Raw genomic sequence first — 21,782 nt, forward strand, 5'->3', positions numbered from 1 at the left:
ATGTATGTTAGGGCTAAAAAGGTCATTTAGATTCAGTTTGGGAAGTACATTAAATTCTAGACTAAGGATTAAGTAATAGGGAGCCCCTGGAAAAAGATATGGGTAGCTTCCTAAATGGGTTAATTTCTTAAATTATGATATGATATAAAGCTTAAAACTTTTTTTTGTTTTCCTTAGTGTCTCTGAATGAAATTTCATTGTTAGTGGATACCATGCATTTAAAGAAGTTTGGGTTGTGGACACATAAAGATGATAACCATGGTAAAAAGAGAAATTCTTTCATATTCCTCTGGACGTCTTCAGATTACCTAGAAATGATTGAAAACCAACTTGGGAAATCTGTTTTAAGGCAGTTATGTAAGTGTATGGTGGATTTTAAATTCTGCAGATTCAGGGAAGTCTTGGAAAAAGTTCAGTCTCCTTTTCTAGTTTTGTTTTTAAGGATTTACTTATTAGGTTTATTACCATGTGCTATATGTCATTTTTTGTATTTTTCACATTCCTCCAGATAGTTACGATCTAAACCAAAATGTGGGGTAAGTGGGGTAAGATTTTCTTAATATTTGCATCTGGAATTCTGTTAATTAGCTGCCATTCTAGACAGCTTTCATTCATCTTTGAGATTTATACTTCCATTTTTTAAGAGATTGTGACAAAGTTAATCAGTGCTAAATTTCATTTTTCCATTCCTTCAACAGTTTCTTTGGTTCTGGAAAGATGGTACTGACAATGACTAAAGCAAGGACTTGTCAGTATTTCTAAGTAAGATAGGTAGTTGATCTGGGATGATTCAAATGCATTACCTTAATGATTTTCTTTATTTTGATATTTGGGTCTTAAAACCCTTTAAAATTTCACAAAAGAGAGACCTGGTCACCATTACTGCCTCAGGTAGTGTCTTCCTTCACCCATAGGGTTGGAGACTCAATGGGAAGTCAGAGGCAAAAGGGAAAGAATAGTGACAAATACTTATATATGAATTAAGGTCTATGAAGTTCTTTTTTTGTTGCCCTATAAAGTAGAGAATATTGTTTTCCATAGTTTACAGTTTTGGAAACTGAAGTGAAATAATTTTTATGTAGTTGATTCTTTAATTTGATTCATGTTTGCTTTGTCAACTATAAAACACATTCTGCTTAGAGCAACCCTTTCTGGCCATTTTTGTAATTCCATATCTGAAAAAGTCACATGCTTTGTACAGATTTTAAAAAGAAGTTTCTTTCTTGATTTTTTTTCTCCCAAAATGTATGTAAATATAGATAAATAGGTTTATTGGAACAAAAATATATTAGGGGAATATTAAATGTAAATATCACGGACATTTTCTTCACTTTAGTGTTGATTTGTATCACTTTAAGTCCAATAAATTTAAGTCAGAATTGGATAAAATGAAGTAGGAAATGTTTTTTTCCCCAAATTCAGGATTATTAGTAGTGGGCATAGTTTTATTTTTCATGAAGCTGATGCAAACTGTTAATCACTCAATCCTACCTCTTGCCCTTGGTACCTATAGACTCATTCAAAGGATGATTAAGATTTGAAATAGCAAATGAGAAAGAGAGTTCAGGAAGATTTTTTTTTTCAAATGAGACATTGCTATTGAAGCACTTTTGTAGCAGCAAGCACCCTAGCATCCCCAGGATGGCTTCCAACATTGGTTCTTAGATCTGCTTTTTTAAAGGAAAGCAACTCAAAATGGGTTAACAATCTTGCTTTTTTTCTTTTAAGCAATTTGGGTTAAGTAACTTGCCCAAGGTTACACAGCCAGTTCTTTTTTGTGTGGGTGTTAAGTATCTGAGGCTAGAACCAATCCCGGGTCCTCTTGACTCCAGGGCCAGCGCTCTTACTCATTGTGCCACCTAGGACAATCTTGCTTTAATCAAATATATGTCATTTACCTAGTTCAGGGGAAAAAGGTCAGCACCCCAAACTTCAGAGAATACAAACAAGTTATAAGCAGAAGTTACAAGCAGACAGAGAAACAGATCAGCAGATAGGCTTCCAGCCGTCTGACTATTACATCCATACCTAATCAGTTACCAGCGAGGGAGGTAACAACATATGGGTTTTCAAAGGGGGGGGGGCGGAGAGGGGTTTGCTGCTCAATGGCTGCCCAGAGTCTCGTCTGGTCAAATCATACAACTCTTCTCAAAGTGAGCCCCAAAGCAAAATATCTCATCAGGGTATAATATAGCCTTCTCCTGGCTTAGAGAATGTCACAACCCTCTTGACCTACTGCCCAATCACAAAGTATCAAGGTGTGAGTGTTCCTGAAAGACAAGCCTCCCACCACAGGCTCCAGGTGACCACATTCAGCCTATTAGGGGGCAGAGTATATTTTCAAATCAAGTTAGGTTCTCAGAGTCACTTAAGCCTATCAAAGGGTCTAGGGGCAGGGAAGGTCTTAGATTCCCATTCCCGGAACAACTTTGTGACTTGGATGCATTCTTAATTGATAGGGGAAAAATAAAGAGAAACTTGGCAATAGTGTGGTTACATTAGGAATTTCTTATGTAGTGCAATTAAAGCAATAGAATGGCCAAGTGGTATGAGTTCTGTTGATATTTTGTTAATGATTTCTTGTAATCTATGATCATCATCTAAACAAGAGATCACAGTTTATACCTTTGTTCATAATCTAATATTTGTCAAGAGTTTCATTGTGAGACGAAATGAAAACAGGGATTAAAATGGGTTCCTCTTTCTTTTCTAGCTAAATCTGATGAATTTATATTCCTTGAGTTGAACAAACCAGTTTCAGAAGAGGAGGAGGATAAATTGAATGAGTTGATGGCAGAAGTGAGCAGGAAAACGAGATCAGCAGACCTTTGCCATCCACTTTCTTGGAACCAGGTTCTTTCTTTACTTCAGGGCTTATCTGCAAAAGAAAGCTCTTTTATTGATTATTATTGTTCTTCATCAAAATACTGCCATTTGCCAGTGGCTGCTGTTGAAATGAAGGCAGAATCTCCCTCTCAGGTTAGTGCATGTCTAAGATAATTTTATGAATAAAAAGAACTTTATAAGAGAAATTAAGCCACTTTTCAAATACTAGTGGAAGATAAGCATTTCTTTGCTTCTCCAGGTAAACATTATTTCTCTGTCAATGTTGCTTATTTATTTATACAATTTACCTCCAATGAAGAAAATACTTAGAATTCTAGGCAGCTGCATCTGCAGGCTGATTCTTTTGGGCTGGAGAGCCTTAAATAGGATGAGGGACTAAAGACTTCCCCCTATATATAATCTGAAATGTCAAAGGCCCTAAATCAACCCTAAACTTTTTGGGGCTTTCCAGACCATTATTTTACTTAGACCACATTTTTGGGGTAGCAGTTCTAGCGTTGAATGAAGTTAGGCAACCATATGGTAGCCTAAACTTGAAGCAGAAGAATTAGAAGACTCTGCGGTTTGGCAGCTGGTAGAGTGACTTCATGTTCACTCAGAAGGTATTCCTTTATGTACTCACACTTTTCATTCTATTAAGTTCCTTTACCATCTAACTATTTCTTCTCCTAGTCATTTTTTTCAAGGCCACTTTGTATAATCATAAAAAGTTCATTAATCTCATGTTAATAAGCTTGAAAAACAGTTTCTTTTTTCTTTTTAAAACTTAATTTTTTCATTAAATAAGCATCTATTTTCTCTCCCTTTCACTCCTCCCCATTGAATGAAAGAAAAAAAAGAAAGAAATGAAGGAAGAAATAAAAAGAACCTGAATGACCTCCAGAGAGTGAGATTTTACAACTTTTGCTAGAACTTATTCTAGATTTTAACAGTGCTGCTGTAGGAAATCTTCCTTTATATCAAATCAAGAATGTGTTTAAAAAAAAACCCTGAAAAAATCTCCCAACAACTATATTGTTTAAATTTTAACCTTTAAAGCAGGTAAATTAAGGGAAATATAAATTTGGATTGAAAATGAGTATTTACTTTGTGATGTGTTTCACTACAGAATTTAAACAGTTAACTCCTGGTGCATTTAAAATATTATTTGATTTACACATATTTGAAGAATTTATCTAATCCTATGCTATAAATAACACTCTTCACTCACCTTATTCTTTTATGTTATCTGTTCCACAGTGACAATAAATCTGAGCCAATTCATTCACATTCTGGTTCATTTTTGTGCACTAGTTTTTCAAGTATGGGATAATCTGTGGCTCTGGACATAGTGAACTCAAGTGATCTATGATTAAAATAATGAGCTTGCCCTTACTAGCTGTATTTGCTCTAGCTGAGCTAACCAGCCAGTGGTTTGTTTTCTCTTGTGTAAAAACAAGGTAGAGTCAGTATGTTGTAGTGGATAGGGAGAGCCCATCTTGGAGACAAGAAGATGTAAGTTCAGATGCTGTCTCTTGAACATATGGGCTGTGTGACCCTGGGTGAATCACTTACCCTCTTGTCCCAGTCAGCAAATGGTAAATAGCATAGTTGACATTTGAATTTAGGTCTTCTGTCTTTAATTGTAGCATTCTTTCCATTGTAACAAAATTCCTTTTATAAAAGCTCTGGTCATGGAATTGTATCTGCTTATATTAATGATTATAACAACTTGCATTTATGTAATGCTTTAAGGATTACAAACCCTTTTCCTCACAACAGCCTTCTGAGATAGATTGTTCTGGTGTTAATTGTCCATTTATTTTTACAGATAATGAAACTAAGCCTCAGAGAAACTATTTTTTTCATGTTTACTCCACAAATAAATGCTAGGGCCAGGATCTGAATCTCAAAAGTTATTTTAGTTTGTTTTTTACTTAGCCAAATATATGTAGATATAGATATTTCCTATATTATTAAAGTGGTACTAACTCAAATAGGTATCTTCCTTTTATATATCATGGCTTTTGTTTTGATTTTGTATTTAAGATTTAACATGTTTCTATTCATACACAATCATAAAGACAACTTTTTTCCTTGCTCTTTATTTTTACCAGGCCTCAAATACTAATACAACGAAGCCTAGCTATACTCTCTTGCAGAAGACGGGTAGTGATTGCTTTTCAATTTCTATTACACCGAATCCAGATGATAATGAATGGAAAGAAGTAAAAAACACTGGACCAATTAAAAAGTATGTACTAAATACCTTATCCTGTTTGTATTAGAGAGGCACAGTGCTTAAAGCTGAAAAACAGTTTCCATTCCCATGCCTGTTTTTCACTTTCCAATTTTAGAAATGTCTTTTGAATTGAAATTTCTTAGACTAATACTTTTTCCAAAAGTGAAATCATATTTTGGCAGTTTTGTTCCTCTTTTTATTTATGAAGTGAAAATAAACACTTTAAAAAGGTGTGGGGCAGCTAGGTGGTGCAGAGGATAGAACACCAGCCCTGGAGTCAGGAGGACCTGAGTTCAAATGTGTCCTCAGAAACTTAATAGCTGTGTAGCCCTGGGCAAGTCATTTTAGCCCAATTGCCTTCCCTATCCTCACCCCCCAAAAGTGCTACTTTGTTTAGTTTTTTGGTAACTCAAAAATACATGGTAATTACAAATTTCATATTTGGAAGAGTTCATCTTTTAGGAAGAATATTAAGTCAGATTTGAATGAAAGTGATTTTGTGATTTTTTAGCTTTCTATATTAAATATTTCACATTTGAATCTATGATAGAAAAAGCACAATTTGTCATTTAAATGTGCCCTGGTTTAAGGTACTTTTGGATCCTTTCAAATAGTATTAGAACTGCTATTTTGTTCACATTTCAGCCTTCAATTGGGTTTTCAGCTGATGCAACAGAGAGAATTCCACTAAGGAATTGAAAATTTAACTATTAGTTCTCCCGCGTGATCTTTTTTTCTCAGTTTTTTTTCCTATTATGTATAAAATATGAATGAACTAATTAATTTTGTAGCAAAGTAAGGCATCAACATATGGAGTTTTTAGATTTCCTTGTTTTTCTTAGATAGTTCTCCTTAGGGTCAAAATCAAATTAGATACAAATCAAACAGGCATTTCCAAGGACCTACTATGTGCTAGCCATTGTGCTGAATGCTGCAGATACAAATCCATCCTCAGAGGGACCTTAAATTCTATTGAAGGAAACAGTATATACATATGTGAGTATACACAGTGGAATCATGTAACAAATAAGTATGAGGCACTTAGGGGTGGGGGGCACTAGTAGTTAGGAAGGAACTGAAAAAGGCTTAATGGAGGTGATGTTTGAGCTGAGTTTTGAGGGAGACTAAGAATTTTTAGATGCAGAAGTGTGGAGGGAGCACATTTTAGGCATGTGGCTGACAATGCAAAGGTATGGAGATGGAGACAGGAAATAGAGTATGATATATGAAGAACAGTATTAAAGCAATTCGGATTCAACTATAGTGTTTGTGAAGAGTAGCAATGTATAAGAATTCCTAAAAGATGTGTTAAGACCAGGTTGTGAAGGACTTTAAATTCTTACCAGAGTTTGCATTACCTCCTAAAGGTAATAGGGAGCCACTAGAGTTTATTGAGAAAGGGAGTGAAACAATTTGGCAGTTGTGTGGATGATGGATTGGGCTGGGGAGAGACTTGGAGCAGGAAAGCCAATTAGAAGGCTATTCTAATAATCCAGGCTAGGCCTAAACTATTAGGGTAGTAACTGGGTAGTTGAGAGAAGGGCTCAGGTATGAGATGTTGTGGAGGTAGAAATAACAGGATTTGGCATCATTGGATATGTGAGGTATGGGAGAATGAAGAGTCAAGGATAAATCATAAAAAAATGTTTTGTTCAGTTGTGCCTGACTCTTCATGACCCCATTTGGGTTTTTGTTTTTGGCAAAGATACTGCAGTGATTTGCCATTTCCTTCTCTAAATAACTTTACAGATGAGGAAACTAAGTCAGACAGGGTTAAGTGACTTGCACAGGATCATACAACTAGTAATTGTCTGTGTTGGGACTTGAACTCAGGTCTCCCTAACAATTAGCCCATTACTCTATCTACTGCACTATTTAGCTTGCCCTCTCACTACCTCACTCCCCCCCAAATAACCAACATTTTATATAACGGTTGCTATTTACCTGATATTGTGCCAAACTCTTTACAATCATTCTCTCATTTGGTCCTCACAACACTCTTGGAGGTAGGTATTAATTATTATACTCATTTTACAAGAGAAAACTGAGGCAAACAGAGGTTAAGTGACTTGCCCAAAGTCATATAACTAGTTAGTATCTGAGGTCACATTTGAATTCAGATCTTCCTGAGTCCAGTCACTGTGCCACCTAGCCACTTAATAGATGACACTGAGGTTACAAACCTGGATGATTAGAAGTGCCCTAGAGGGAAGGAGATTTGGAAGAAGGATGTGTTTGGAAACACTGAGTTTTAAGATGCCTATGGGGCATCCAGTTTGAAATGTCCAATAAGCAGCTGGGACTAGAGGTCAGATGAGGAAGCCAAGCCAGATCTGTAGATCTGGTAGTCATCTGCATAGAGGTGATGATTAAGTCCTTGGAAATAGATGAAGTCAGTGAATGACAATGTTAGAGGGATGAGCAAGAGGACCCAAGTTAGAGCCTTGGGGCATATCTTCTGTTACAGGTGTGGATTATGGATTCAGATGTGGTAAAGGAGTCTGAGGGGGTGGTCATAGAGGAAAAAAGAGAACCAAGGGAAAGATGATCACAAAATCTAAATTAACAAGTGTTATCTTAGTGGGTCAAGAGATAAAGTTTATATCTTTCTTATTATCACTTACTTTTATTTGCCCCACAACCCTTCTTCATTGAACAGGATGCATCCTTCAGTAGTAATCCAACCTGACTTTGGGGCAATAATTCACAAATGTCATTCTTTATAAACTTTTGTACTAGATGCTACAGAAAGAGTGCTTGAATAACCCTAGCCTGATTTCTAGTATTTTGTAGATCCTAGAAACTGTGTTTCAGTTTGTTTTCCATTTAGTTTATTTTCTACACATTTTGAAATCTATATAGGATGTTTCTTTATAGAAACCTGGATCCTGAGCATTCATTTTAGGCTTATTGTCTAGTTGGCACAACAAATATAAGCCTTTATAGTAGGAGTTCTTAATCTGGGGATCTACAAACTTGTCTTAAAAATTATTTTGATAACTCAATTTCAACATAATTGTTTTTCTTTTAATCCTGTGTGTTTTATTTCATGCATTGAAAGCTATTATTCTGAGGAGTCCATAGGCTTCCCTAGACAGCACAAGGACTGGGTTCATGACACCAAAAAAGTGAAGATCCTATGCCCTCTAGTAACAGCCTATTCTTTGTTCTGGAATCGCGCGCATGCGTGCGTGTGTGTGTGTGTGTGTGTGTGTGTGTGTGTGTGTGTGTGTGTGTGTGTGTGTGTGAGAGAGAGAGAGAGAGAGAGAGAGAGAGAGAGAGAGAGAGAGAGAGAGAGAGAGAAGGAGGAACAGCTGGAGTAAGAGAGGAGGAAAGAGGAGATTGCATTGTAATCAACTGTAAGAAAACTTATAGAAAAGAAATTGAGCATAAAATTAGATAACAGTAGGAAAAAAGAAGGGAAATGTAACACTTTGATTATACTTTATTTCCATTCTTTTTCTGCAGGAGAATCCCATTTTTGTTAATAGTATTTTTAATCCCAATTCATCACTGTTTTAATTTCATTGTTACTTTTTAGGTTGATTGTATATCCTCCACCACCTACAAAAGGAGGATTAGGAGTTACTAATGAAGATCTAGAGTGCTTAGAAGATGGGGAATTTCTTAATGATGTAATCATTGATTTCTATCTTAAGTAAGTAAAATAACAAACATACCTTGTTATGGTTAAGATAACTCACTACCTTTGTTGTCAAAAGTTAGGGGAAAAAAGGTATTAGGTACTTGAAGTAACTATACTCTCAGAATGTCAGTTAGCAGAAACTTGCCAGATTTTACTGTCTTTACTCTACTAGTCTTTATATGAATCTATTATCACTTAATATGTTAAATACATATTCGCTAATACCAAAATTGACAACTATCACATAAATGCCACTCTTTTTTGTACAAATAAGTATACCATTAACTTGTTCTATTGAATCCTCAGTCTTCTAATTGGACATTATCATCCTGTGAAATGAATTTTTTTCTGGTTTACCAAAATTTCTCTAAGTTGATGGCTTAGTTTCATTTCTTTATTTCCAATAGATAGTACAGTTCAGTTTGGTATAGCTATTGTGACCACTATAGTTTTGTATGGAAGGAATTTTGAAAAAGATGCAAATTTAAGAAGATGCAGAGTAAATATGTTGAAAAGGTTAAATTTTAATTTAATATTATGGTGGGAATTGAACATCTCTTTTTAGTTTGTCTATTATATCTTTTAGCCCAATTAGTTTTGTTATCTAAATTTAGTAACCTTCAATGGAAAATTCAAGACGTGAATAGAAAGAAAAATGATCATACATAACTCCCAAATTTCATTACTTGAAATATATTTTAAGTGTATATTAACTTTTATAAATTAGTAAGATAATAACAAAAGCATTCTACTTGCTCTCGTGTCTTCATTTGAACATTTCTCTTTTGTATATTCCTTTTGGTATTTATTGCTATTATTATTTCATATTTGTAACCATGTATATATTGTTCTGATTTTTCTTTTTTTCTTTGCATCATTTTTTATAAACCTTATATTTTTCACATTTGTCTTTTTATTTAATAGTAATATTCTGTTGTGTTCCTAAATCATAGTTTATAAATTGTCTCTCAGTCATTGGATACATAGGCCATTTCCATAATTTTTGTTATTATGACTAATGTAGTTTTAAATCCTTTTAGTACTGAAAGGTCTTTTTTCCCTTCATAAAAATCTCTCTGAGGCATATTCCTCACACTGGGATCAATGAGCCAGTTTTGTAACTTTTTATTTTACCACGTTGTTTTCCAGAAGGATTAGATCAGTTTACAGTTCCATCAGCAGTATCTTTTTCTCCAGGGCCCCATAAACACTGATTTTTCCCCCTTTCTAACTATCTGTGCTGACATAATGGGTAAAAAATAAGGCATTTAAGGGTTGCTTCAGTTTCCATTTCTCTGATTATTAGAGAATTTGAACAGTATTTTAAGTGACTTTTAAGAAACAATTTTCTTCTTTCATAAGCTGCTTATTTAATAAACTTGATGGTAATTCCTTTGAATGTCAATTTCTTTTGTGTTAAACCCTTTTGACCTCAAATTTATATAAGAAATATTTATAGTAAAGAGTTTCCCCAGTTTATTTTTTTTAATTCCAGATGCATTGCTTTTGTTGTACAAAAACTCCTTATTTTTCTTTTTTTTTTTTTGTTTGGAGGGCAATTGGGGTTAAGTGACTTGCCCATAGTCACACAGCTAGTTTTTGTGTTAAGTGTCTGAGGCCGGATTTGAACTCAGGTCCTCCTGACTCCAGGGCTGGTGCTCTATTCACCATGCCACCTAGCCACCCCATCCTTATTTTTCTGTAATTAAATTATTTTACTTTGCTATATCTTCTTAATTTTGTTTTCATAAAAATACATCTTTGCATTTCTCCTAATTTTTGTGATCTTTTAAATAAATAGATCATTGATCTAATTGGAAATATATCATATCTCTATATATCCTTTATGGAGATATAGATCTAATTCTAATTTTCACTTTAAACAGGATGAAATTTACCTGTGATTTTCTTCCCTTAGTAAGGCTTTGACCTAGAAGTTATTCTTTGAATTCATTGTGTCATTATCGTAGATTTTGCCTGTGCTTCTGAAATTGAGAAAATTGGTTAGTTATTAAGTCCAAGTTTCATCTGTTCCACTACACTTGTCACTTGTGCTCTTGTCTTCTTTGATTCTAAAGGGATGATCATATTTCAATACCTCAATACTTCATGTATGTTTTTATTCTATGTTTTTATTAGTGTGGGTATTCTTCCTTTAAAAAAGTAAATTTTGCAGGATTTTTTTTTAATACTACCTAGATTACTCTCTGTGGTCTTTATTCCTTCCAGACAGTCATCCTTTATAATGGATTCCCCCCCCCAAAAAAAAAAAAACAAGAGAGAGAGAGAAGGAAAATAGAATATCATCAAAACCCATCAATATATTGAAAAAAAAATCTTATTTTATATAATATTCTACACTTCCGTATACTCTCCTCTACTGCCCCCTACCTCTGCAAAGGAGTTGGGGGAAGTATATTTCTTTTTTTTTGTTTTTTTAAGCAATTGGGGTTAAGTAACTTGCTCAAGGTTACATGGCCAGTTATTTTGTGTGGGTGCCAATTATCTGAGGCCAGAACCGATCCTGGGTCTCCTGACACTGGGGCTGGCGCTCTTACTCATTGCGCCACCTGGCTGCCCCTGGGAAGTATATTTCAAACTCTTCTTTGTGGTCAAGCTTTTACGTCATAATTTAACAACATTTATTTTTGAATGTTTTTTAGTAGTTGGTTTTTTTTTTCCATTTACATTGTTATAGTCATTGTGTGTAGGCTTTTTCCCAATCTTTACTTCACTTTGCATCAGTTTGTATAAGTTTTTCTATGTTCTTCTGTATTCATTATTTCTTATTGGCTTTTTTTTTTTTTTGGTTGGAACATTCATTATTTCTTGTAGCAGGAAATCTCCCTTTTGACATAGATTATAGCCCCTCTGTAGGTTAGGAAATCACTTTAGAGAGTTGCTTTGGTTAAAACATCAATCCCCCCGTGTCTAAGCTGATGAAGACTGCCTTCGAATTTAGCTAGGCAAGTCTTCAAACACCTGGCTTGCTGTTTGCACTCTGCTGAAATAGCTCTTCAAACTCTAGCATTCCTCTGTGCAGTAAAAAAGCAGCAGAGCAGGACTTTAGAGAAAGTGGTCATAATTTTATTAAATACATTAAGCAGTAAATGGGAATGTACTAACTCTTCGACAAATAGAGACAGTGTTGTAAGAGAAATAGACTAGGAGTCAAGGAGAGACATGAACTGTCTTTCCTTGACACATAATAGCTTTGTGATCCATTAAGTCACTTAAACCATCTGCCAGGTGGAGATAGTAATACTTGTTTCACAGGCTGTTGTGAAGATCAAATGAGATTATGTAAGTCAAGCTTTTTGTAAGTCTAAAAGCATTTTGTAACTTTGCATACAGTTGTAAAGGTCAGATGAAATAATGAACATAAAATTTTTGCAAGTATTATTTCCCTCTAGTAAAGTCCCAATCTGAGCCTTCATTTTAGTGTAATGGAACCTCAGGTTCTTGAAGGCTTGGCAGCAGAATGCATACGGGAGCATGCACTACCAAACTGGAGAGACTTTTGGTGCTTACAAGATTAGGCTCTGTTACCTGTCTTCTGAGGACCAGAGAAACTTGTCATCACCAAAGTTAGCTTAAGGTGATAAGCTTTTTAATTAGAGGAGTTTTCAAGACCGTCTACTAAGTCCTAAAGATAGGATCTTTGTTGAGGAGTACTCTCCTTGAGAAAGTCACAGATCCCTGAAGTATTAAAATATGATAATCAAAACAAGATTTTTCCTTTTTTTTTTTGCAGAAGGAAAATAGAAATACACGTAGATGTAATAATTATAGCTGACAAGCCAGTATACAGTAAAACACAAAACTAATACTTGGCTTAGGAAGTAAATGACAGAAATACCTTGATGGAATGTGAAAGGGCAATATGGAGAAACTTTTCTTTTATCTCCTTCAATTAAGACAACTTCCTAGCTCCGTGATCAGTAAATACCATACTTTCAGATAGTTTTGTGTGATCTTTGTTGCATTTTATTTTTACTAGGGGTAACTCTGTTTTTACTTATGTCCACTGAGACTGTTATCCTGCATATTATCAGTTACTGCAGAATTTATCCATGACAACGATGTCATTCTTAGTTTTTAGGGGGGAAATGGTTCAAAGTTATATTTTAAATAAGATCTTTTATGGGAAGATTTAAAAAAAGAAACTGTTTAGTCTTCATTTTAGTTTTGAATTTACTATCCTGTTTGGATTATTCACTTTGGACTTAATTTACTTCATGGTTTAAATATACTTGTTTAACTTGATTTTTTGTTTTTTAGAGGTTTTTTTTTTAGTTTTTTAAGACAATATGTATTTATTTTTTATTCTTTAATAACTGCCAAAAAAACCCCTAATAAATGTTTTAAATTCCCTGGTTTTTAAGGGGCTAAGATAGGCCTTTAGTTTGTTACCAGAGGGTTGAAATAGAAAGAAACATATTAGCTCTGTGGACTGAAGAGAATGAAGAAATGTAGAAAATAATTCGAAATCCAGTTTAATTAGCATTCCATAAAATGTTCAAGACTTCTTTGAGTGATTCTGGTTCTCCTAGCTCTAGCTGGAAAGATCAGGTAATATTAAACTATATATTATTTATTGGATCTTTGTGAAAGGGTGATGCCACAAATGTTTATATTGAATAAATGAGAATCAAATTAAAATTTACATTAAAAAATGATTGGTTTAATTTAATCAACTCTAAAACTTAGGTTTTCAGTATATATTATAAGATGTTTTGTTGGGAGACTTAGTTAAGGGCCAAACTTCCAAGTCATAAATTATTTCTTTTGATGTTGCTCTACTTTTATAGATATCTTATATTGGAGAAAGCATCAGATGATCTTGTTGAACGAAGCCACATTTTTAGCAGCTTCTTTTATAAATGCTTGACTAGAAAGGAAAATAATTCAATAGAAGAGAATCCAGACCTTTCGTAAGTTGACTTCCTGAGATATTATGTTTTGTTTTAACTATTTCTTTGTGATTTCCTTTTGAGACCTGAGTTAACATTGCCTTCATATGAATCAGTATTTTTAAATATTTTGTTAAAAGATTAACATTGCACATAAATATATCTAACTAAATTTTCTTAGCAACTCATTAAATTTTTTTAAATTCATAAAATATCATTTTTTAGTCACTTCCTTTAAATCTCCATTAGAATTCTTTTTCTATTCATTTTTATTCACTTATATGGTCATAGTGTATAATATATTCTTCTGGTTCCTTTTTTTCTTTTCATTATTCCAAATAGCTTTTAAAAAGTTATTTTCGTAACCTGAAAATTATAAATATTACATATTTGTATATATTTTATGCCTGTTGTATGAAAGAATAATAATTTATTGATTTATTCCCCTGCTGTTGTACATTAATTTTTCAGTTTTTAAAAATAGCATACTACAATGAAAATCTTTGTACAGCTAGATTTTTTCCTATAAATATTTTCAGAGTATACTACAACAATGGAAATATTGGGACAAAGAATGTAATTATTTCTGTAATTTTATCATGTATTAGCAGATTGCCAACTGAAAAAAAAAGATTGTATAAGTTTGTGATTCCACCAGTAATGGCTGATTGTACCTGTTCTTCCATAATTTCACCATTATTGAACTTCTTTACTTTTAATTATATTTGGCATTTGACGGGTGTGAATTAGTACTTCAAAGTTGTTTTACTTTGCTTCTCTTTACTAGTGAGTTTGAACATTTTTGTTTTAAATCTTTTTTATTTTTCAATTAACAAATAATTGAAACAAGAAAAATAAAACTCTTGTAACATGTATTCATAGTCAAACACAACAAATTCTCATATTGTCCATGACCAAACATGTATGCTGAGTGTCCCAAGATAAATCTTAAGTACAGTTCTGTATGAAATCTTAAGTGCAATTCTGTACTAAAACTTTTGGTACATCCTATATTTCATTCTACATCTTCAATCCATCAACTCTGTTTCTAGTTCTTTGCAACTTTAAAAAGAGCTGCCTCAGTCATCTGGATAATCAAAATTAATGATAAGTTCAAATTTAGTGAGATTGTCTGAAACTACACATTGCAACAGGCTATTTTTTTTCCTGAAAGATTGTTTTCATCACTTTACTTATGGAAATAAAGTAGCATTCTTAGAATGAACTTTGTGAGATAGAGATCAAACGCTTTGCTCCCCAAATCACAGACTTAGTAATTAATGACCCTGAACACATACAATGTTAACAGAATTTGTTACATGATATATTTAAAATCATAATTTGGAATACAAGAGTTAGATCTGCCAATATTATTGATAGTGTAAGCCTTCCAGGATAAAATAAAGAAAGAACTTACATTTTCTATCCAAAATTGGGATTTGAGATAGGGAAAATACATGAAGTAAGAATAATATAAAAGTACACTACTTCAGACTTTTAATACCCTGGTCCAAAATTTTCTATCTATATAACTGATTTTGTATTGATTAATATTTTATGTGTCTTATATTGAGGTTGTGTTCAACTGAGATGCTTACTGATAATAGATTCCCCCCCTGAAAAACAAAGTAAGACAAACTAGATTCTGTCCCATTACATTTTTTAAAGAGTAAAATTTTCCAAGGAAATCTGATTGTATCATTTAGGGGACTGCATTTGGATTTAATAAGTCTTTTAAAATAGATATTGTATTAGGTTTTATTTTCCTACAAATATACATTAATTTAATTTAAATTACATATGAATCTTGAATTTTATTTCTTTACTAACATGGAGATAAATTTCCCAGTGTGGGAGCTAATTTTCACCAATTGTTTAATCAATAGGCTTTTTTGAGCATTTGCTCTTTAACTACCATTTTTAGGAATACCAGAGAAAGGATAAGAATATATTTCCTGCCCTTAAAAAACTTACAATTTGATTGGAAAGTCAAGGCTAACATTATGAAATAATTAGAGAACAAAACAAGCTATAATATAATACAGTTTTGAATTTTTGTTAGGAATTCAGAGAAGGAAGTGGTACTCCCTTTGGACTGGAATAGTCATTGAAGACTAAATAAATACTGAACCAATTACCTGGACTGGAGCCTCTCCAGCATAATACTGTCCTCATGACCTGTCTTTCCCTTTAGAGATCCCTTTATAATATGGCTGTTGTTGTTGTTTTGTATTACAGCAAGTAAATTCTTTTGGATAGTCTCCTTATACCAATAACAATTGTTCGATAATAGATAATGTTATATCAAACTTTAAATTTTTATGCTGCTTTACAAAATTAGTCCTTTAAAATTGGATCCTTTTGCATTTTGTGTATTAAATTTCACTAAGCTAAATAGAAAGCACTGTTATTTTTACTGTATGTCAAACAAATTTTGGCAAGCAGTAAAAATATTACTGTGAAAGCACTTACATTTCATATCTGATATACTTTAAGCTGATTTGAGATCCAGTAAATAAAAACACAGCAAATTTTATGGTGCCCATTAAATGAAACAAAAATTGAAGCCAACATTCCTGGAAGACTGGAACTCTTTGATGGTTCCTTTTTAATCACCTTTTGTGTCATTTAGCTAGTCCCTGTCATTAGTTATAGTATAGTCACCAAAAATTTCTTTAATTGTTTGTGTTGGTTGATCTTCGTCTTTGCAGGAAGAAACTGTCACTACTTTGTCTGTAGTTGTTACTATGCTTCTATATCCTGAATCTCAAAGTATGTACTACTATTTTTTACATATGGAGGTGGTACTATTGACCTGCCATTAATATGGCAGGTATTTTGGAGTTGTTTTCCAAGAGAGATGATGAATTTGCACTAATCCATCTATACTCTGGTCTAGCACATATTATGACCAAGAACATATGTTTAGATCTTAAAACTTAGTTTTTTGATAAATCTCAAGTTTTAATTGCCTCCACAATTTCACACTTTTCACCCCACTCCCATGGGCATGCATCCTCTTTATGTTCTCTCTGAGATACCTCATGAGATCCATTGATTTGACAGATGACATATTTCTTTTCATACCATTTCTTTCATTGTAGTAACTCTGAGCATGTATTTTAACTGTTCACTCTAGTAAATCTTTCACAAATCCCACTGTGATTGTTTATATAGAGAGGGTTTCTATTTTCAGTACTAGTACTCTTCCTCTTTCCTTTTTTATTTTTAAGCAATTGGGGTTAAGTAACTTGCTCAAGGTTACATGGCCAGTTATTTCTGGGTGTGGTGCTAAGTATCAGAGCCCGGATTCGATTCCAGGTTATCCTGACTCTTGGGCCGGTGCTTTTACTCACTGAGCCACCTGGCCGCCCCTCCTCCTTCCTTTTACTACACCCAATTGCCATCCTACTCCAAATAACCAATAACAATACTTTGGATATGCTATAGCAAATAGAGAAATACAAGTACAATAGTATTTATTTTCTAATTTATTTTTGTTCTTTTTAAAATTTAATTTTGTTTTATATTCTCTCCCTTCTCCCTCTCCTTCCCTTACCCACTGAGAAGGCAAAAAACAAAACAAAACAAAACCCAATCAACTCATTACAAATATGTATAGACACACAAAACAAATTCCTACATAAGCTATATTCCAAGAAAAAAGCAAAAGAAAGAGAAGGAAATATGATTTAATTTGTATTCTGAGTCCATCAGTTTTCCATTTGGAGGTAGATAACATATTTCATCTTGAGTCCTTTGGTATTATGGTTGGCTGTTGTATTGATCAAAGTTACTAACTTTCAGAGCCGATTATCTTTTCATTTTTATTTTTTGGCTTTTTTTTTTGGAGGGCAATTGGGGTTAAGTGCCCAAGGTCACATGGCTAGTTTTTGTATTAAGTATCTGAGGCCAGATCTGAACCCAGGTCCTCCTGACTCCAGGGCCAGTGCTCTATTCACTGCGCCACCTTGCCACCCCTAAAAAGCTGATTATCTTTACAATGTTGCTGTTGTGCAAATTGTTCTCCAGGTTCTTCTTAATTCACTTTGCATCATGCATCATTCAAGTCTTCCTAGGTTTTTCTGAAACCATCCCCTTCATAATTTCTTATAGTACAATAGTATTCCATCACATTCATATATCGTAACATATTTAGCTATTCCCCAGTTAATGGACATTTCCTCAGTTTTCAGTTCTTTGCCATCACAAAAAGAGTTGCTATAAATATTTTTGTTCATGTGGTCCCCTTTCATCTTTCTTTGTTCTCTTTTGGGTATAGACCTACTAGTTGTATCTCTGGGTCAAAGGGTATGTACAGTTTTATAGCTTTTTGGGCATCATTCCAAATTGTTCTCCAGAATGATTGGATTCATTCACAGCTCCACCAACAGTGTGTGCCTTTACTTTGGAACAAGAAAATATCTCTCATGAACCCTCTAACCATGTAATTTGTTATTGTTTGTAAGTACAATGTACCCTAAACATTTGCTTTATGTAAACAAATTGAGTCTGTAAATAATTTGTTTGGATGCTTTTGGAGATATAGCCTGAAAATAGAATTCTCCCTTAATTGCTGTTGACAATTGATTCACAATGAACTCACATCTTTGAGATTTCTTTAACTACTGAATAAGCTTTTGTTTTAGCAAGTTTGTGATTTGTGTATATGCATCATGAAGTGACCAAATCTCACATTGACAATGTCATTGAATCTACTACCCTTATAAAGTTATAATGCCTGCTTTGACAATTAGGTTGCTGTAGTTATTTGTTTTAGTGGTATAAATTATGAATTATTGTTAACATGGTAGACTAAAATTGCTGTATTTTGCTTATTATAAAGAAATGAACTAAAAAAAGAGATAACTAACCCAAAAGATTTTGCTAAAACGGTTGCCTTATAGAAGACAATGTATCGGGATTAAAAAAAATAAGCCATAAGTTAATAAAGGAAAATCTTTTTGTGAAGTATAAACATCTTAGAAGAGCTATACTTACTAGATTGAGCCTATGCATTTAGTCTTTCCTTTCTTCATTCACTCATTCACCACTATGATGTGCCAGGTTCTATTTTCAGATTAAAAAATAGTAACCCGAGGTCTTCCTTCAAAACTTTAAGAGAAAATTCTTGTCACATTTGTAAGAACTTAACAAATGCCTTTTGATTGATGGGACTAAAATGTGCTTTTTTTTTCCCATATTCACAGAATGGCACAGAGAAGACATAAAAGAGTACGTACATGGACGCGTCATATAAACATCTTTAATAAAGATTACATCTTTGTACCTGTAAATGAGGCGTAAGTTTGGCTATTATTTTAAAATATGATAGAAGGGAGGTTTTGGAAGATGTTGTTCTTTTAGATGTAGATGCACTGCAAAGTACCACTTTCTAAATTTTCAGCTTTATTTTCAATGTATCCTCACAAAGGCAACTCAATTAATTTTTGCTTTGCATATACTACATTGTAATTCACCAGAATTCTGTTGTACTAGAAGTGTGTGATATGGAATGAATTGAACATCTTAAAAGAACTTTTGGGAAAACAGTTTGACTTTTTTGAACCCTCTTGCTCAAAGGGACAAAGGAATGTTGCTCTGACTGAATATACAGTAAGACTTCTCAAGGGCCTCTCCTCAGTTCTATAACATATGCTTGTCATGTATCACAGCATAACTTCTGCAAACCTTCTCATAGCAAGGACTCCTAAAGAAGTGGAATTGACAAATTCCTGCTGCTTTGGTGTAAAGATCAGAGAGGCATTAGATGACACAGCCATCATGTCCATCTGGGGATCAGAGCAGTATTCTTGAAAGAGGTTGAATATAACATGGATATGAAATAATGGGAAAGATTTTTGACAGGTGGAAATGGGGAAAATCATTGCAGGTAGAGGAAACATCTTGTGCAGAGGTGTTCAAAAAAGTCAAACTGTTTTCCCAAAAGTTCTTTTAAAATGTTCAATTCATTCCATATCACACTGAGTTCTAGTACAACAGAATTCTGGTGAATTACAATGTAGTATATGCAAAGCAAAAATTGAGTTGCTTTTGTGAGGATACATTGAAAATAAAGCTGAAATAAATAGGTAAAAGCTCATAGTTTATTTGTAGTATCAGGAAGTTGTGGGATAGGAATCAGAATTACAGTGGTCTGGAAGGGAGCCCAGAAGTTGTTCAGGCCAACTTCTTTGTTTTATGTATGAGGTAACAGTCTCAGAGAAGATCAAGGCCTGCCTCTGCTCCCACAGATTGTAACTGTAAATAAGGAATTGAATCCAGGTTCTCTGATTCCAAAGGCATTTCTTTCCTCTGCACTGTGAATTGATACCATGTTAGAGAGAGTATGAAGTGTCAGATGGAGCACTTTAGAATTTAGTCAGTATTTAGAAAAGGGAACCTTTAAAAATTTTTGAGCAGGGACATGATTTGATTAGTTGTGCTTTAGGAATATGAATCTGACAGATGCATAGGATAGAAGGGTGATACAGTGGAAAGGAAATGGCATTCAGAGCCAGAAGACTGAACGTCTGTTCCCATTTGTGTGACTGAGTTCCTTATTTGTAAAATGAGGGGGTTGGATTAGATGATATCTATGATCTCTTCCAACTCTTAAAGGGATGCCATGATCCTTTGACTGGAAGCTGATCGACCAATAGCATCCCCTCCACCCCCCCCAGTGGGGGATTATTTCAGTAGTCCAAGTGGGAAGTACTTAGTAAATTCCAGGGGAAATTGAAAGAGAAAATTGATGTGAAATATTTCAAATTTATAAGACTTGGTATGAGAGGGGAAGAGAGTCAGATATGGAAGAAGACTAAGATTTTGAGCCTAGGTGGCTAAGAAAATGATGGTGCAGATAAAAGATGTAGACAATTCAGGAGAGTTAGTATGAAGATGGTGAGGGTAAAAAAGAAATCTTAGAAAATAATAATATGGTTCCAATTTTGCTAGGGTATTAAGGTTACAAAGTACTTCCCCAAAATCATTTTTATTCTTCTATTTGCTGCTACTTACAGCATCTCCCATACCACCTTCACTTAGTGATGTCTCCTCTGAATTTCACTCCATTATTTTATATTTTCCTGTCTAGATTTTGTTGGCAACTTATCTGGCCATCCTTTTGAAGAAGTTCAGTACCCAAGTACTATCTTCTTCTACATATCAAATACTACCTTTATATTTGTAGACTTAAACTTACATGTTGATGTTTCTCTTTTGAAATGGACCACTGATTTCATCATTATTTAGGAAGCTTCTCATGATAGATATCTTCTGCCTATGCAGAATAATACCTTCTATGACATTTAGTCTCAAGAGTTGCTTGCTACTTTATAGATTAAGTCATTTGCCAAGGTTACCTAGCCTCTAGGTGTCAGAGGAAGACTTAGACCAGGGGTGGGGAACCAGTGGCATCAAGGCTACGTGTGGCCCTCTAGGTCCTCAAGTGCGCCTTTTGACTGAGTCTAAGTTTTACAGAAAAATTCTTTATTAAGAGAATTTGTGGTGTAAAGTTTGGATTCAGTCAAAAGACTGATCTTGAGGACTGAGAGGGCCTTGGGGCTGCAGGTTCCCCATCTCTGACTTAGACATTTCTTCCTTACTGTGAACCCATTAGTAATGCTCTATCCACTATGCCATGCTGCCTTGCTATATGTTGAAATTCTTTCATATAACCTTACTTATTACTTTATCAACCTCCTCATTTTCTATGATTTGCACTTTCATTCAACCTCAGTCACAAACAGGAATGACCATTCTCTAATTCTTATCATTACTCACATGTATTCCACATCCATAAACTCTGAAGTTTATGTATCTCACTAGGTATCTAGCCTCCCAGCTCTCCCTGTGCTCCATCCTTCCATAACCCAATTTCTATCCTCATTGCAACTTCTAGTCACTCCATTCCTTCCTTCCTTCCCAAGTCATTTCTGCTACTCTGGTTGCATTTTCCTTCAAAATTCTTAAGTAAATCAAAATAACTGTACACTATCTCCAAAGCTTGAATCCTTTGCATCATTGTCCTACTGATAATTATCTCTTTTTATGCTCCATTCCTTCATTACTCCTGTCATCTGCCTTCTCTGCTTTTGCTGTTGTAAAACTTACTCCAGAACATGCTGGAGTAAGTCATGTAACCATACTGCTG

General features: G+C 34.1%; 1 protein-coding gene across 7 annotated transcripts in view; it reads left to right on the forward strand.

The window, feature by feature from the left end:
* SENP7 (SUMO specific peptidase 7) overlaps nucleotides 1-21,782 on the forward strand; it is a 213,577-nt gene that overhangs the window by 149,541 nt on the left and 42,254 nt on the right. For all 7 annotated transcript variants that reach the window (XM_069065320.1, XM_069065322.1, XM_069065323.1 and 4 more), the window contains 6 exons: nucleotides 178-357; nucleotides 2,714-2,979; nucleotides 4,944-5,080; nucleotides 8,610-8,726; nucleotides 13,526-13,648; nucleotides 18,838-18,930. In XM_069065320.1, the coding sequence (XP_068921421.1) occupies nucleotides 178-357; nucleotides 2,714-2,979; nucleotides 4,944-5,080; nucleotides 8,610-8,726; nucleotides 13,526-13,648; nucleotides 18,838-18,930 (916 nt within the window). The remainder of the gene's footprint in view (nucleotides 1-177; nucleotides 358-2,713; nucleotides 2,980-4,943; nucleotides 5,081-8,609; nucleotides 8,727-13,525; nucleotides 13,649-18,837; nucleotides 18,931-21,782) is intronic.

Source organism: Petaurus breviceps, unplaced genomic scaffold, assembly GCF_028583685.1.
Source record: "Petaurus breviceps papuanus isolate PSGF00001 unplaced genomic scaffold, PetGlider_PUasm1.0 90683, whole genome shotgun sequence".
Taxonomy (NCBI): domain Eukaryota; kingdom Metazoa; phylum Chordata; class Mammalia; order Diprotodontia; family Petauridae; genus Petaurus; species Petaurus breviceps.